This window comes from Lepidochelys kempii, chromosome 5, assembly GCF_965140265.1.
Source record: "Lepidochelys kempii isolate rLepKem1 chromosome 5, rLepKem1.hap2, whole genome shotgun sequence".
Taxonomy (NCBI): Eukaryota; Metazoa; Chordata; order Testudines; family Cheloniidae; genus Lepidochelys; species Lepidochelys kempii.
In genome coordinates, this window is record NC_133260.1 from 40,012,629 (window position 1) to 40,028,753 (window position 16,125).

At 38.2% G+C, this 16,125-nt stretch overlaps 1 protein-coding gene across 5 annotated transcripts in view; it reads left to right on the forward strand.

Moving 5' to 3' along the window:
* KIF2A (kinesin family member 2A) overlaps positions 1-16,125 on the forward strand; it is a 92,472-nt gene that overhangs the window by 29,598 nt on the left and 46,749 nt on the right. For 3 of the 5 annotated variants that reach the window (XR_012158886.1, XM_073344036.1, XM_073344039.1), the window contains exons 2-8: positions 2,721-2,815; positions 3,522-3,641; positions 4,179-4,233; positions 8,223-8,345; positions 8,926-9,026; positions 10,722-10,817; positions 11,753-11,807. Coding sequence is in view for 4 of the 5 variants with exons in the window: in XM_073344036.1 (XP_073200137.1) it covers positions 2,721-2,815; positions 3,522-3,641; positions 4,179-4,233; positions 8,223-8,345; positions 8,926-9,026; positions 10,722-10,817; positions 11,753-11,807 (645 nt within the window). In the remaining variant the exon portion in view is untranslated. The remainder of the gene's footprint in view (positions 1-2,720; positions 2,816-3,521; positions 3,642-4,178; positions 4,234-8,222; positions 8,346-8,925; positions 9,027-10,721; positions 10,818-11,752; positions 11,808-16,125) is intronic. The other 2 variants (XM_073344038.1, XM_073344040.1) reach the window with 1 other exon arrangement.

A 16,125-nucleotide genomic window follows, 5' to 3' on the forward strand; every position in this document is an offset into this window, starting at 1 on the left:
CTCACCTGGAATACTGTGTGCAGTACTGGTCTTCCAGTTTGAATTCAACCTTCTTAAACATAGAACAGGTACAGAGAAGGGCTACTAGGATGATCCGAGGAATGGAAAACCTGCCTTATGAAAGGAGACTCAAGGAGCTTTGCTTGTTTAGCCTAACTAGAAGAAGTTTGAGGGGAGATATGATTGCTCTCTATAAATATATCAGAGGGATAAATACCGGAGAGGGAGAGGAATTATTTAAGCTCAGTACCAATGTGGACACCAGAATAAATGGATATAAACTGGTCATTGGGAAGTTTAGACTTGAAATTAGATGAAGGTTTCTGACCACCAGAGGAGTGAAGTTTTGGAATAGCCTTCCAAGGGAAGCAGTGGGGGCAAAAGACCTATCTGGCTTTAAGATTAAACTCGATAAGTTTATGGAGAAGATGGTATGATGGGATAACATGATTTTGGTAATTAATTGATCTTTAACTAACTATTAATGGTAAATAGGCCCAATGGCCTATGATGGGATGTTAGATGGGGTGGGATCTGAGTTACTACAGAAAATTCTTTCCTAGGTATCTGGCTGGTGACCCTTGCCCATATGCTCAGGGTTTAGCTGATCGCCATATTTGGGGTCGGGAAAGAATTTTCCTCCAGGGCAGATTGGAAGAGGCCCTGGAGGTTTTTTGCCTTCCTCTGTAGCATGGGGCATGGGTCACTTGCTGGAGGATTCTCTGCTCCTTGAAGTCTTTAAACCATGATTTGAGGACTTCAATAGCTCAGACATAGGTGAGAGGTTTTTCGCAGGAGTGGGTGGGTGAGAGTCTGTGGCCTGCATTGTGCAGGAGGTCGGACTAGATGCTCATGATGGTCCCTTCTGACCTCATTATCTATGGCTTCTCTCAAAAATAGAGGGGGGTATGCGGGAGCGGGAGGCGGTGTCTGGAAGAAGTGGCTCTCTAGCCATTGCACCCACCAGGGGCTTTGTGCACTCCTCCATTCTCCCTCTATTTCAGGGACTCCCTACAATTTCTTCTTCCAGTGCTTCTGTGTACTGCCTATTCTCCCTTCTCCCATACCAGGGTCTGTAATCTCCCTCTCATGCCAGTGGCTCTGTACAAACCCATTTCTGCATCCTTTCTTCCCTCCTATTGTTCCCTCCATGTCAGTGGCTCTGTGTCAGTCCTCTGTTTCACCCTTCCTCCACCTCCCACCCATGGTAGGGGCTCAGTGTACCTACCCCCAGCTCCCAGAGTAGGATCCCCCAGTATCCTTCACCAGAGATTCTGTGTGCCTGCCATTCTTCTCTCCCACATTCTCTCCCTGTGGTAGGGTCTCTGTGTGCTCCCTATTCTCTTTTCCCCCTGCCACATGCTCCCTATTCTCCCTACCTTCACACCCATACCACAGTCCCTCAATCTCCCCCCTGCTAGGGTTTCTGTGTGCTTCCCATTTTCCCCCCCTGCCAGGGGCACTGTATGCACAACCCCCACTTCTCTTCCACCCCCACCATTGTTGTTTCTCTGGGAGAAAAGTTATTTAGGGTTTGAACACGCTAAACTATATTGGGAGATTGCATGGAGATGGGATATTGTCACGTTGGAAGGCATTATGGGTACCATTACCCAGTTTGATCTGCAGGCAATTGCAGAGGTGCTTGAAGTTGTGGCTGTACTAAACGATGGCAGGGCCTCCATGTGTCCCTCATTTTTCCTCTTGCAGTTCCCTCAAAATCAATAGGGTTCTGGCCATTGATGTCTAAACAATCCCTGAAATTTTGGAATTCATCTGATGCAACATTCAAAGTTGTCCGATTACAGACAGACAAATGCCATCAAGCTGAGTGTATTGCCTTACAAGCTCAGTTGACCAATTTGTAGTACACTAAATATTCATGATGAAAATTCTTCAGTCCTTGTCTCCATATAAAATGTTTCCTGTCTCAATATACTTCATGAAGATTTATTTACATGCTGTTTGCAAAGTCATATCCACAAAACCTCTGCTTCTTCAACAATGACCAATTCATGTTGCTTGCACTTTGATATTTCCGATCTGATGGTGATGCTAATGATGAAATCCTCTCCATTTTAGTTGGATGACTAGCTTATCCATTCCCTTTCAACTGAGGGCATCAGAAAAGCTGTTCAGGGAGCTCTGAGCCTATTTCAGGAACTCAATAGAAGACTGCAAAAAAGCTGTCAGAAACATATGTTTATCTTGACTATATACAGTACACACAGGTAATGTGAAAGGATCACAAAACAGGAACTGCTAATGAAACCCCTCTAAGCCAAGAAAGTTTGCCAGATTGCACCTCTCCTGCATAATTAGCAGTCAGATTTTAATTTTTTAACTCCTATGATTCTGTGCATACTAGTGTCTTGTCACAAGCTAGTTTTGTGGGCTCAGCCTTGGTCTCAGTGTGTAGTCTGTTTACACTGTGAGCTTTTGGAGGCAGGGATTGTCTATTTTTAGATAAAAATCTGCATAGTGCCTAGTTCAATGAGGCCTCTAGGCACTACCATGATAGAAATAAAATAAACTGTCCACATTCATTTTGTTTGGAAGAGTTTGGGGGAAATTGGAACTACTTCCTTTTCTTACATATCTTTTTGTGAGGGAAGTTGCAAGATCAGAATCTCAACTTCTGGGATGCAGACTGGGACTAAAATAACTTCAGGGAAAATTCCATAACTGCTAATAAATGAGTGCTAATGTCTCCCTTCTAGGTCGAATACATCAAGCTATGGTAACATCTCTCAATGAAGATAATGAAAGCGTTACTGTTGAATGGATTGAAAATGGAGACACTAAAGGCAAAGAGGTACACTAAATATTTTAGAACTTATCTATTTTTTTAAACTTTTCTAGAATAAAGACTATTGGAATGCTCTTTTTAAAAACTGTTATTTTATCTTGAACCTGAATTAGTTCATACAGTAAAACTACTGGAAAATGTTTGTTTTTTAAATTAAATTGTGATTCCATGGTTCCAGATATTGTTTAATGTGCACCACAGAACAAATGCCATCAGTTTCTGTGGTGCTGTAGTTTATTTCCTGAGTATACATTTCTAGAATAATAATACTGAGTTCTTATGTAGCACTTTTCATTATAGATCTCAATGTTCTTTACACCGGCAGTCAGTCTCATTATCCCCATTTTACAGACAGAGGAAACAGACACAGTGAGGAAAATGACTTGCATAATGTCATCTAGAAGGCCTGTGTTAGAGCTGGGAATAGAAAAACTCCTTTTTGCAATATAATAAGATCAGACTATTGATGCTTTCTTTTATTTATATAATTTTCAGGCAACCTGAGGACCAAAATTGTTCAAAATTTTCTTTAGCTGAGGATACACGAAGTATCTAAGTTTACAAAGTTAAATGAATGATGGACTAAAATCACTAAAGGTGTCTGCTGGCCTGTGTGTAAATTTAAAAAGAGAGAGATGGGTGAATTTGCTTGAGCAGACTCACAAGTGTGAACGTCTTTTTTTTTTTTTTTTTTTTTTCCCCCTCTTAACAGATTGACTTGGAGAGTATATTCTCACTTAACCCAGATCTTGCACCTGATGAAGATATTGAACCGAGCCCAGAGACTCCACCACCTCCCACTCCTTCAGCCAAAGTAAACAAAATTGTGAAGGTTGGTGATATGTTCAATTAAAATTACTGTTGTCCCATTCATATTAGTATTTTACCTGCAATATTTAAGAATTTCATGTCTGTGAATTATAAGCCAATTCAGGAATATTTTAGAAATCCGTATTCATTATGAAAAAACTTAAGAGATTTCTGAAGGGCAGAACTGGAAAAAGAAGAAATCAGCGATTAATCTTAATGATCTTAGAAAGGGGACTGAGTGAATTTCTTAGCTTGGAACCAACTTTAAACTTGTTAAATATAGCTTGTGACCTTTATTGTGAAATGTTTGTATACCTTGAGGAAAATGATATTTGGACCTTTTGTCTTAGAGAAGGTTTTGGAGGTTATTAAATGATACATTTAGCTCGCATCCTGTATCCTCTTCATCATACGTGCTGCTGGGAGGGACTGTGCAGCACCACCTCCCCATGCTGATATCTGTGATTACTTCTGTTCACTGAAAGTAAGCAGAGATTGGGCTACAGCTTACAAAAGAGGTGATAAAGTGAACAGATTATAGAGATTTCTCTCTTTATAGAATCGACGGACTGTGGCTCCTATTAAGAATGAAACTCCTGCCAGAGACAACAGAGGTAAACAATCAGTTGTATCTTTCCATTCCACAAAGCAAGAAAGTGAAAATGTTAAACGGACACTTTTATTTAAAGTTCTCTAGTATCATATGTTCTCTTTGGTTTATTACATGGCCATGTTAAATTTAATGGACAGGGGGAGTAACTACTGGAACTATTAAGATAATGTATTTTTAAAAAGTTAGTATGTAATCAGTTTTATATATAAGGCCAGATTTACACTTAAAACTTCTATCGACCTAGTTACCGCCACTTGGGGAGGTGGTGTTCCTATGCAGTGGGAACATCATCTGTCGCTGTAGGTTGAGTCTATGTTGTGGGGTTATGCTGGCATAGCTATGATACCATAGCTTTGGTGCTATAGTCCCTAGAGTGTAGACGTGGCCTAAGTTCAGTATAAGAGATTTAGTGCATGTCTATAGTTTATTCATCTATGTATTTACATATTTATGTATCTAATAAATATATTCTTTAAAACAGTCTCTTGTCATATTTCACCATTTCAGACATTCCTTTGTGCTTTTGATACTACTTTTGTTTGTTCCTCAATTCAGTATTTAAATAGTCTCTAAAAGCATGTCTACAGGACATTCAGGAAAGTTAAGAGTGAATTAAGCTAAAGTGAACTAAAGTCACTTTACCTTTGAATTATGAGCATCCACACAGGAGTTTAATGCACTTCAGATTCATGTCTTCAGTTAATTTAGCTGAACTTGCCTCTGTCCCTGTGTAGACATGCCCTTAGAGCAGTGATACGCAGACTGAGGCTCAGGAGCTGCAAAGTGGCTCTTTAATGTGTCTCCTGCAGCTCTTTGCAGCCCATGGTATAAAATATTGTGTGATTTAATTATTAACCAATCAGGATGCTTTTACTATGTTATTAACCAATTGTAGTTGATATATTATATATATATATATATATATATATATATATATATATATATATGTAAAAAAAAAAAAAGACCAAGTATTATTTTATCAGCTACAATTAGTTAATTAATGAAACAATGAATTCACATTACTGTGGGTCTTTTGATTAATACTGATTGCTAATTTGGCTCCTGAATCACTGAGATTTGAGTATCACTACTTTAGTGACTACTGTATTTAAATTCTGGATTGATCAACAATCAAAAGCACAAAGGAATGTATTGTAAAAAGCCAGCAGATGGCGCCCAAGTGCGAGCAGCCAAGTCCTGGAGGCTCAATGGCCTAGAGGGGCAAGAAGCCGGAGGATTCCGGGATGGCTGGAAGGAGCCCGGAAGGTGAGGGGCAATCTTGGCTGTAGTACTGTGGGCAGCCTCTGTGAAAGCAAGGAGGACTGTGCCGCATGCAGAGCAAATGTGTGAGAGCCTTGGGAGCGGTACTGTGGTGGGCTGGGGATGGTGGCGAGCGCTTAGGCTTGTGTGTGTCCTGGGAGAAGGTGAAGGCCCCCGGGGAACATTGTACCTCATCAGGCTGGAGGCCCAGACTGAGCAGACACAGAACTGATACCTTACCAGGCTATCCCCTCTCGGCTCTGTGTGCACCGCTAGTGGGATTAGAGGCCTCCGGGGGCGGGGTGGTTAGTGAAGGTTTTGGGCACCTCTGGAGGTGGGGGAAGGGATTGTGCTGTTGTTGAATTCCCTTAAGTTTCCCAGCCATATTCCATCCCATTGTTCTGTACCCATTCCCTTGCCTTACATTCTTTTATATAAATAGTTGAAATACCCCTCTGTGTGTTGTTGGGTTTTGTGCCAGGAGTTTCTGGACTCACGTAAACAAAGGGGGAAAATGCTCAACCTGGAGAGGAATAGGTGCAGGCTCGCTAGCTTAGGGTATCTACCAGCACCTCTGTCCAGCACGAAGGGGTTAACACAGCATGAAATCATGAAATATGACAAGAGTGTTTTTAAAAACATATATTTATTAGATAAATAAATATGTGATGCATAAAGTCCCTAAAAAATACCAAAATAAAAATGTATTCTCTAGTTAAGGGTGCTTTTGTTCTCTCAATTGTGTTAAAATTATTTAATTTTTACTGACAATACATTAGAACAATTTTGTTAAATGATTTAACTTAAAAATTTTGAGTGATCTCTGCATATTCCTATTTGTGGGTTCAAGGCACCTGCATCATAAACTTCCAGAATCTTCTAATGGGCAATTGGGACCACTCTGTCCCTTCTCCCTCCCCAGGCAGAGACATCCATTGGAATAAAAAGGGGAAAATAAAATTTCAGTGTGTATTGGCGGGGGAGGGAAAGAATTCTTGTTTTAAATTAATTTGATTGACCTAAATTTAAAACAATTGCATCCTTCCTTTAAAAATAAAAAGCAAATTAATGTCATGAAACAATTTATAAATCTAGCTCTGCAAATGTTGATATTGTCAGTGTTGTCTATGTGCCTTTGTACAGTAGTAACTTCAGCTTGGTGCAGGAGAGCTGTACAACTCTCATTCACTGTGATGGGAGCTGTACGTCTTATCCTCCACCTTTTGACCCTAAGAATTTTTCCTTTTTTGGTCATTCAGTTAAGCCTTTGTGTCAGTATACTATTTTGTTCAGTAAGTTGATTGATACTGTAAACTAGATTCCATTTGTTGATGAATTGGAACTCTGATGTCTTATCATATTTTCCTCTCAACTATACCAGGGGAGTGTTTGTTTGGCCATCCATGTGTTTGCTGCTCCCACAGTTGTCTTCATGCTCTAATTTCATGTTGCCTTTCATGCATGGACTGTCCTCTCCAAACTGCTACTCAAACCATTGCCCTCTCCTCCTTCAAATCCCTTCTCATAACCCACTATTTCTGTGATACTTACAGGAACTTGGCCAGCTGAAAAGGGATAGTTTTAAGCATCTGTCATGGGTACAGTTTAACATCTCTGAAAAAAATCATGCCATAAATCTATGTAAAACATTAAACACCTGCCACTCCCATTGACTTAAGTGGGAAGATGGGATTGCTCAGCACCTCTGAAAATCAGGCCAAATGGATATATAAAAAATGCACATATTTTATTGTATCCTCGACACCTACCCTTTGTATGTCACCTGCCCTTAGCTGCCAAAATAAAAATGAGATATGTCTGTAAGCATTCAGAGTGCTCAGCTTTGTATATTGTATCCTGTTCCTTCTTTCTTTTCTGCCCCACACTCCTTCCCAGCCCCAAATATTTCAAGCTCTCTGAGGCAGGGACTATGTATTATTATGTGTTAGAGCACCTAGAACAATGGGATCCTTGTCTTGTCTCAGGTCTTTAGCTGTAATCACAGTGCAAATAAATAACTCAGAATTTTAGGCCCCAGTACTACAAATACAAATATATGGTTAATTTCACTCATGTGAATAGTTCTATTTACCTTAAGTTAAATGCTTGCTTAAATGTTTGTGGGATTGAGGCCTGAGTTGCTAATTTATGTTGATTATAACTAGGGCTCTGTGTTTGTCATGGAGGTTGAGAAAGTCATGGATTCGGTGACTTTCTGCGACCTCTATGACTTCTGCAGTGGCCACTGCAGCTGACCCCAGGGCGGCCCAAGCATCTGGCTCCCCACCAGCAGCGGCCCCTCCAGATGCCCTCCTCCTTCTCCCCCCAGCACCAACCCCCTTAAGATTTAGTCAGTGGTATTTTTAATAAAAGTCATGGACAGGTCACGGGCAGTGAATTTTTGTTTATTGCCTGTGACATGTCCATGACTTTTACTAAAAATACCTGTGACTAAATCGTAGCCTTAATTATAACATTAGGATTAGTAATTCACTATATAGTCTGTCTTAACTAAAAACACACCTTTTATTTTTTTCTAGTAAACTACTTGTTTACTTAGATGTCACTAAAAGACCTTTTCGTTGTTGTTTTTTTTTTTTTTAATCATAAAATATTTCAGAATTTGACAGTAATATGGGAAATGTGAAAAGGTCATTCTATTAAATGAAAAATGTGTTAAATTTTCATGTCAAGATTCGTTTTAGACCATTTTATGTTTTTCTTTTGCAGCGGTTGGTTCTGCACGTGCACGACCTACTCAACTTCCTGAACAGTCTTCCTCTGCACAACAGAATGGTAGTGTTTCAGATATATCTCCAGTTCAAGCTGCAAAAAAGGAATTTGGACCCCCTTGTATGTAAACCACGTATCAAGGATTCATTAATTCTAGGCATTACATGTACACTCTCTTGGACATCTGTGTAATCCATAATTGTTGAATGGTCTAAACACACAGTTGTGTCTGTAGATCTCCGTAAGAAGCATTTTCAGATTACTGTGGGAAACAAAAGGTTGAGTTCTGTCATTGTCCTATTGGTAATTAGGTTTTAAATTTTTCCTTCAATTTTTTTAAACCTTGACTGTTCATTTAAAACACATTAAAAATATTTTAAATTGTCCAGTCTTTTTTAGTTCAAACCAAGCAATCACATAAATCAGTTAGTATGTTTTTAAGGGCCATTGTCTGTTATTTTTTTATTTGGGTATTTCTTGTCTAGTTCCCATGACTCGTTTTTTAATTCAGAGGCTAGTAAATTTCAGAAATAAAGTTGCAATAGTTATGCTTTGCAAGTATTGAGCTGTTTTGAGGAGCTAATCAGTGTAAAGATTTAAATAAATTATAATTATTGATAACATAATTGAAAACCGGTAGTGTAAATATTCAATCCATGTGACAATCTGAATATTCCAGAATTGTATCTTTTTCTTTAAGCACGTAGAAAATCTAATTGTGTGAAAGAGGTTGAAAAATTGCAAGAGAAACGTGAGAAAAGAAGGCTACAGCAGCAGGAACTTAGAGAAAAAAGAGCTCAGGTTTGTATTGGTAGTTCAGAGCTGAATTCTACACATCGCAGAAAGTCTGTGTCGAGAAGATCTATGCCAAGTTATTGTGATTTTTATTGTTTATATAAAATATGACTAGCTTGAAACTAAATGTTGTCATCTTATGTACAAAACTGCATGATTAGTCTTCAAGTTCCATAGTCATTTAGGGTGCATGGTTGTGTTGTTGTGGTAACTCACCTTATCATTTTGTCTGATTCTTTTGTTTCACATACATCTATTTTTTAAGTTTTGCATTTGCTGGCCTGGCCATAAATACGTACAAATGCAATCTCAGTAATAACTGTTGCCTCAGAAAAACATGTGGACAAAAATATGAAGATCCTTCGCCTCAAAATGGGGCATCACATTTGTGACAAATTACCCTTTTCTTATCTTCGTTGGGGTGTGAGTGGCATATTTGAGAGCTTGAGGTTTGAAGAATGTTTTTTAAAAACCTCTACAGACATTTTAGTTTTGTAACATACAAGCAACATGGCACCAAGTTGTTAGAACTTTTTGTTAAAATGTGAAGTTGCTAATCCCGTAAGATTAAGATTTTAATATTAATGACTTTGTCATAGGGGAGTAAAAGATTTAGAAAGACCAGTAGCATAATCTTGCTGGCAGTCCTGTATGTATGTTTTAGTCTCTAAGGAGATACTAGCAATCTGCTAATGACATAATAAGTACCACCAAAAAGTAAATGATTCAAGCAACTTGATTTCATGGCTTTATGATGGGCCTAAGTTTATCTAAAAGGATATATGTGGATTTTTTTCTCTCTACTTTTCATCCATTTAAATTAATTAGAAAAGTACTGTTTCTTTCTATGAGAACAAATAATATGTAGTATCCTGTTTTTTAAAGTATTTCTTTTTTGAGATTTTGCCCGCATTAAATCTTGAATTAAATCTTAAATTATTTGATTCCAAGAAGCCTTTTTTTGTGTCTAGCATTTCTAACTTCTGTATATGGGAGTTACTCTGCTGATCTATGTGACTGTGCAAGTGTGTTGTGTTCGTTTTCAAATGTTTCTTTTTAAAAATGCAATAGTAGTAGAGTACTACTTTAGTCAAAGCTTTTTCAGTTCTTGAACCCCAAGTGCTAAGTTTTCAGAATAGTACGAAGGCCAAGACTTTTTTGTAATGAATAGTGTAACTTTCTGAGTCTTAGAAAGAAGCAGGCATGAAGGTAACACGTTTTATGTAGATTTCTTTCAGATAATTTTTCAGTTTTTATAAGTGAGTGATGATGAATTTGTAGATGAGCTATTTTATTTTATTATTATTATTACTTTAGGCAGTATTGTTTTATTGGAGAAGGTTTTGGAAAAGGGCAAGAGGTTCCCCCTCCCCCTTTCAAGTTTTCTTATGTTGAGTCCTTATCAAGGATGTTTGGGGTTGCCTATTAATCAAAATGCTTGTATTTTTTTTGCTTTTGTTTTTACCGTAGAAATCCAGCTTGTTTCTTGATGAGTAAAATAGTCACATAGTCAAAACTAATGATGTGTGAACAATATGTGGTTTAAATTTTGCAAAACATGACTTTCTTCAAAAGTTAAAACTTTTTAGCAAACATCATATACCTCTGTTCTTGTTTCTGTAGCTTTTCTATAATTATATCTGGAAAGTATTTGCAAGTGTCATGTTAATGAAAACTTTGTAACTCTATTTTTTTTCATAGGATGTTGATGCTACAAACCCAAATTATGAAATTATGTGTATGATAAGAGACTTCAGGGGGAGTTTGGATTATAGACCATTGACAACAGCCGATCCTGTAAGTTTACCTCAGGAATTGTTTTTAAAAGGCAAGGATTTTCTTCACAGACTTTTTTTTTTTTTTTTTTTTTTAGCCCTTTAAATTATTTTACCACACTTTAATTTTTTTTAAAGATATTGATGTATTTGTGAAGCAGTAAGGCCCAGATTTTTAAAAGGTATTTAGGCATTGCAGTGTCTAATTCCCATTTTCAAAAGTGATTTAGGCTCCTAAGTCCCATTGACATTCAATGAGGTTTAGGCTATTAAATGCTTTAGTTGCTTTTGAAAATGACTTAGACATTGCAGTGTTGAGTGCTGCAGGATCTAATACCTTTTACAAATCTGGGCCTGAGTGATCAAACACCTAAAAGTAGTTTTGTACCCTAGGATTATAATTCTATAACTTTTAACTTGTTGAATGCTATTTGCATTGAAAGGAATTATTAAATTTTATGTCATTAAAATGTGTGCTAACTCTACAATATTAGAACTCTACCAATGTACATTTATAAGACAGAATCTTCAAAGGAGCCTAAGATGTCTAACTCCCTTAGGTTCCTTTGAAAACCCAATTCTAAATGTGTAGATTTAGGGCCTTATCTTGAAAGGTACTGAGACCATCTCCCAACCCCTCAGCTGGTGTAAAATGTCATAGATTTATTGAAAGCAGTGGTGCTGTGATGATTTACACTAGCTGAGTATCTGCCCCAGTATGAGTAGAGGTTACTCAACACCTTTCAGGATGTGCGCTGCACCCTGCAGGATCTGGTCGCAAGTGCTCATAGCAGTGAATATAGAGCTGTGCCTATGGTTTGTTGGATACTGCACATTCAGCACTTTCGCTTTTTAAAAGTTCAGATTTACTACCTTCAGAATAATTGCTATAATGATCAGACTTTTAAAATACTCTCCATTAAAATTAGTACTTACTTCAGATTTTTTTTTTGGTAGATTGATGAGCACAGGATATGTGTTTGTGTAAGAAAACGGCCGCTCAATAAAAAAGGTATGACCATTTAATGTTTAGCTGGTATTAGTCTCACTTAACAGCAGCTTCTGTGGTGTTTGGTAGTATTTGTATTATGGAATCAGCTAGAGGCACCAACCAGAATTGGGGCCCCATTGAACTAAGCACTGTGCGTGCATGCATGTAGTAAGAGAGAGTTCCTGCTCCAAAGAGCTTATAATCTAAATAGACAAAATGGACAAAAGGGGGTAGAAAAGTAATAGTAGTATCATCGTTTTGCAGATAGAAAACTGAGGCACAGAGAGATTAGGTGACTTGCTCAAGGTCACATAAGAAGTCTTTGGTTGAGCTGGGAATTGTACTGTAATATCTTGAATCTCATTCCAGTGCCTTGACCCCAAAGTCCTTTTTTTCTAATTCACTCAGATTTTCTTTTTAAGTGATCAATTAACTTGCGTTATCATGTAACCACCTAATGAAAGTTCTTCCTCAGTATATTCATTTGTATAATAGAAAATATGTATCTTTATAACCTAAAATTAAAAATCAAAATGACTGGCCGTTAAACTATAATTATATATACATAGCACAGTTTTACTCAAATGTGTGGTGGGTTTAGTAATACATCCTTTCTGAAACATAAATACCATAGTTAGCCAAGATGACGAAAACAGATTGATTCATTGAAATATTTCATAGGCTTTTTAGAGTAGAAAGTGGTATTATGTCAAGACATTAAATGAGGACAGTTGTGTACAGGATTTTAACAGACAAGATAATGGTTCGAGGTGTGGTCAAAATGGTTCCCCACTTGTGCAATGGAAGACATGGGAACAATATTCCAACAAACCTCTTGTAGAATTCCATCTGATACAAAGAATATTTGAGAACTACCTGGCAGAGAGACCACACTAACAGTCCTGTATTCATATAGTTGCCAGCTTCTCCTTTACTACCCACTACTGACTGGAGTTCAGTCATCACTGAAATAAGTTAACTAACCTTTTGAAAAAAGAAAAGAAGTACTTGTGGCACCTTAGAGACTAACAAATTTATTTGAGCATAAGCTTTTTTCCGTTCTGTTAAAATTTTCAGGGATATCTTGGTTGGCTGAAGATTTCAGAGCATAATTTTCATACCCTCAAAATACCAAAGGGTTGCAGTGAGTCTTTTGGAATTGTGTCCCAGAATGACACATTCTGGAGTATCTTCAGCAAGACAGGAAGTGACAGGAAAATTTTGGAGAAGGGGTGGGAGAGAAAGGTACATTGTTGTTTATACACAGTGAGAGCTCGCCTTTTTTCATGTTTCTTCTTTCATTATTCCTTGATTGTTTTATTGATCTGAAAGCAGTCACAAAATCAGGTTATTTAAAACTGCTCCCCGCAGCCTGGTTGGTTAGAGACATTCAGCATATGAATCTGGTAGCAATTCAATTTTCATTTTAGCATTGCAGTTCATTTTGAATAAAGTGTGACCTAGGAAACTAATACATTGGGGGAAAATGTCATAGGTGATAACTAATTGGACAAAGCTAATTAGAGATGACAACAGGCTGCCAATTTGCTATTTCCTGAGTCATGATTTATGGGTCTCTTGTGGTGCAGAACTGGGTCTGGTTCTGTTCCAGTCATCTGTATTGGTGGTTGACATCAATGAAGGAACTGATTCCGTGCAGGATGCTGGGGAGATGAGCAGCTGGTTGGAAATGGGATACAAGATAGAAGTTTTGCATCTGCAGAAGGAACTAAAAAGATTCACTGTGGAGGAACCATAGCCAAAAAAAAAAGTCAGGTGCACACATAATACATTGAATAATATTCTGAAAAACATGCACACTTTTATTGTGGAGGATTATAAGGAACAATATTTTCAACTGCCCCAATCTTCTAATTGGAGAAGAGAAAAGACTTGAAGAAACTTGTGTATGGTAGCTTAAAAGGAGAGAAGGTGAACAGGGAGCTTATCATATTAAAAAAGGAATAACTTATATATTCAAAAAGTAGTGTTTCCCTATTCAAGCTCCACGTTTGGAATATTTTTACTGTATTAGTCATCTAGTTTAAAATGGGACATAAGAGACTCAATTTCTACCAATCTTACACAGGCCGAATTCACGGAAGTCAGTGGGAGTTCCATGCACTGAGAGCTTGCAAGAACTGGGCTGGGCCCTAAAATAGTAAGGTTTGGGTAATTAGAAGATTTCATTTGTGTGATATATTGTTAGTTTCTTAGGAAAAGGGCAGATTCTGAGATTGAAAAATGTTCAGTTTTGTAAAATCTTGATTCAAGAAAAAACATATTCATGATTTACAATAGCTTTATGAGATCATCCTAGGATATAGGCCAAGACCCATTCACACTTCAGTGTTAAACTGTAATGTCCAGTAATTAACATAAAGCAAAAATAAATATAGTTTGGATTTCAGAGGTTATCCCAGAGGGTTATCCGCAAGTAGCACAGGCTGCCATATCAGATGATTATGACAGACATTATAAGAGTATTTAAGACTACCCCTTATACACATTCTGACTATTTAGAAGTAAGGTACTTCTGTATGGACCTATTAAACTCTCCTTTCACCCATATTCTTCTGTGCAATACTGCACTTGAAAACTGAGTAATTTACTTGGTAACTTAATTTATACTTTAGTTACTTCCTAATACCTGTGTAATTAAAAGATGATGGCCAAAAATCAAAACATAATTACTGAAGTCAAAACCTTCCATCTAATTGTGGAAAACTACATTGTATTCTTAAATTGTGTGCCTCAGAGATTTTATATACAGACAGAAGCAGGGCACATCAGTGGTCTTGATTGTACATACAAAGGATCTTTATTTTTGTGCATCCTGTAGATGACTGGGTTCTCTGTGTGTTTTACTGATTCATACATCTCATGCAATTAACAAACTGTAATGATGTGTAGTAATTATAGCCCGTGATCTTAATAATGCATTTCTTTTGTTTGTTTGAGAAGACCGGCAACATCCTTTGAAATTTGCAGCCTTTTCTTCTTACAAAATCATTTTAAAAGGGTTTTCACTTCAGCAGAATAAAATTTTAAAGATCAATTTTTATGATTGCTGACTAAAGAATCTGCTCCTGGAGTGATTGTGAATGAAGATATATTGTATATAGAATCATAGAATATCAGGGTTGGAAGGGACCTCAGGAGGTCATCTAGTCCAACCCCCTGCTCAAAGCAGGACCAATCCCCAATTAAATCATCCCAGCCAGGGCTTTGTCAACCCTGACCTTAAAAACTTCTAAGGAAGGAGATTCTACCACCTCCCTAGGTAACGCATTCCAGTGTTTCACCACCCTCGTAGTGAAAAAGTTTTTCCTAATATCCAACCTAAACCTCCCCCACTGCAACTTGAGACCATTACTCCTTGTCCTGTCCTCTTCTACCACTGAGAATAGTCTAGAACCATCCTCTCTGGAACCACCTCTCAGGTAGTTGAAAGCAGCTATCAAATCCCCCCTCATTCTTCTCTTCTGCAGACTAAACAATCCCCGTTCCCTCAGCCTCTCCTCATAAGTCATGTGTTCCAGACCCCTAATCATTTTTGTTGCCCTCCGCTTGACGTTTTCCAATTTTTCCACATCCTTCTTGTAGTGTGGGTTCCAAAACTGGACACAGTACTCCAGATGAGGCCTCACCAATGTCGAATAGAGGGGGATGATCACGTCCCTCGATCTGCTCGCTATGCCCCTACTTATACATCCCAAAATGCCATTGGCCTTCTTGTCAACAAGGGCACACTGCTGACTCATATCCAGCTTCTCGTTCACTGTCACCCCTAGGTCCTTTTCCGCAGAACTGCTGCCTAGCCATTCGGTCCCTAGTCTGTAGCGGTGCATTGGATTCTTCCGTCCTAAGTGCAGGACCCTGCACTTATCCTTATTGAACCTCATCAGATTTCTTTTGGCCCAATCTTCCAATTTGTCTAGGTCCCTCTGTATCCTATCCCTGCCCTCCAGCGTATCTACCACTCCTCCCAGTTTAGTATCATCCGCAAATTTGCTGAGAGTGCAATCCACACCATCCTCCAGATCATTTATGAAGATATTGAACAAAACCGGCCCCAGGACCGACCCTTGGGGCACTCCACTTGACACCGGCTGCCAACTAGACATGGAGCCATTGATCACTACCCGTTGAGCCCAACAATCTAGCCAACTTTCTACCCACCTTATAGTGCATTCATCCAGCCCGTACTTCTTTAACTTGCTGACAAGAATACTGTGGGAGACCGTGTCAAAAGCTTTGCTAAAGTCAAGAAACAATACATCCACTGCTTTCCCTTCATCCACAGAACCAGTAATCTCATCATAGAAGGCGAGTAGAT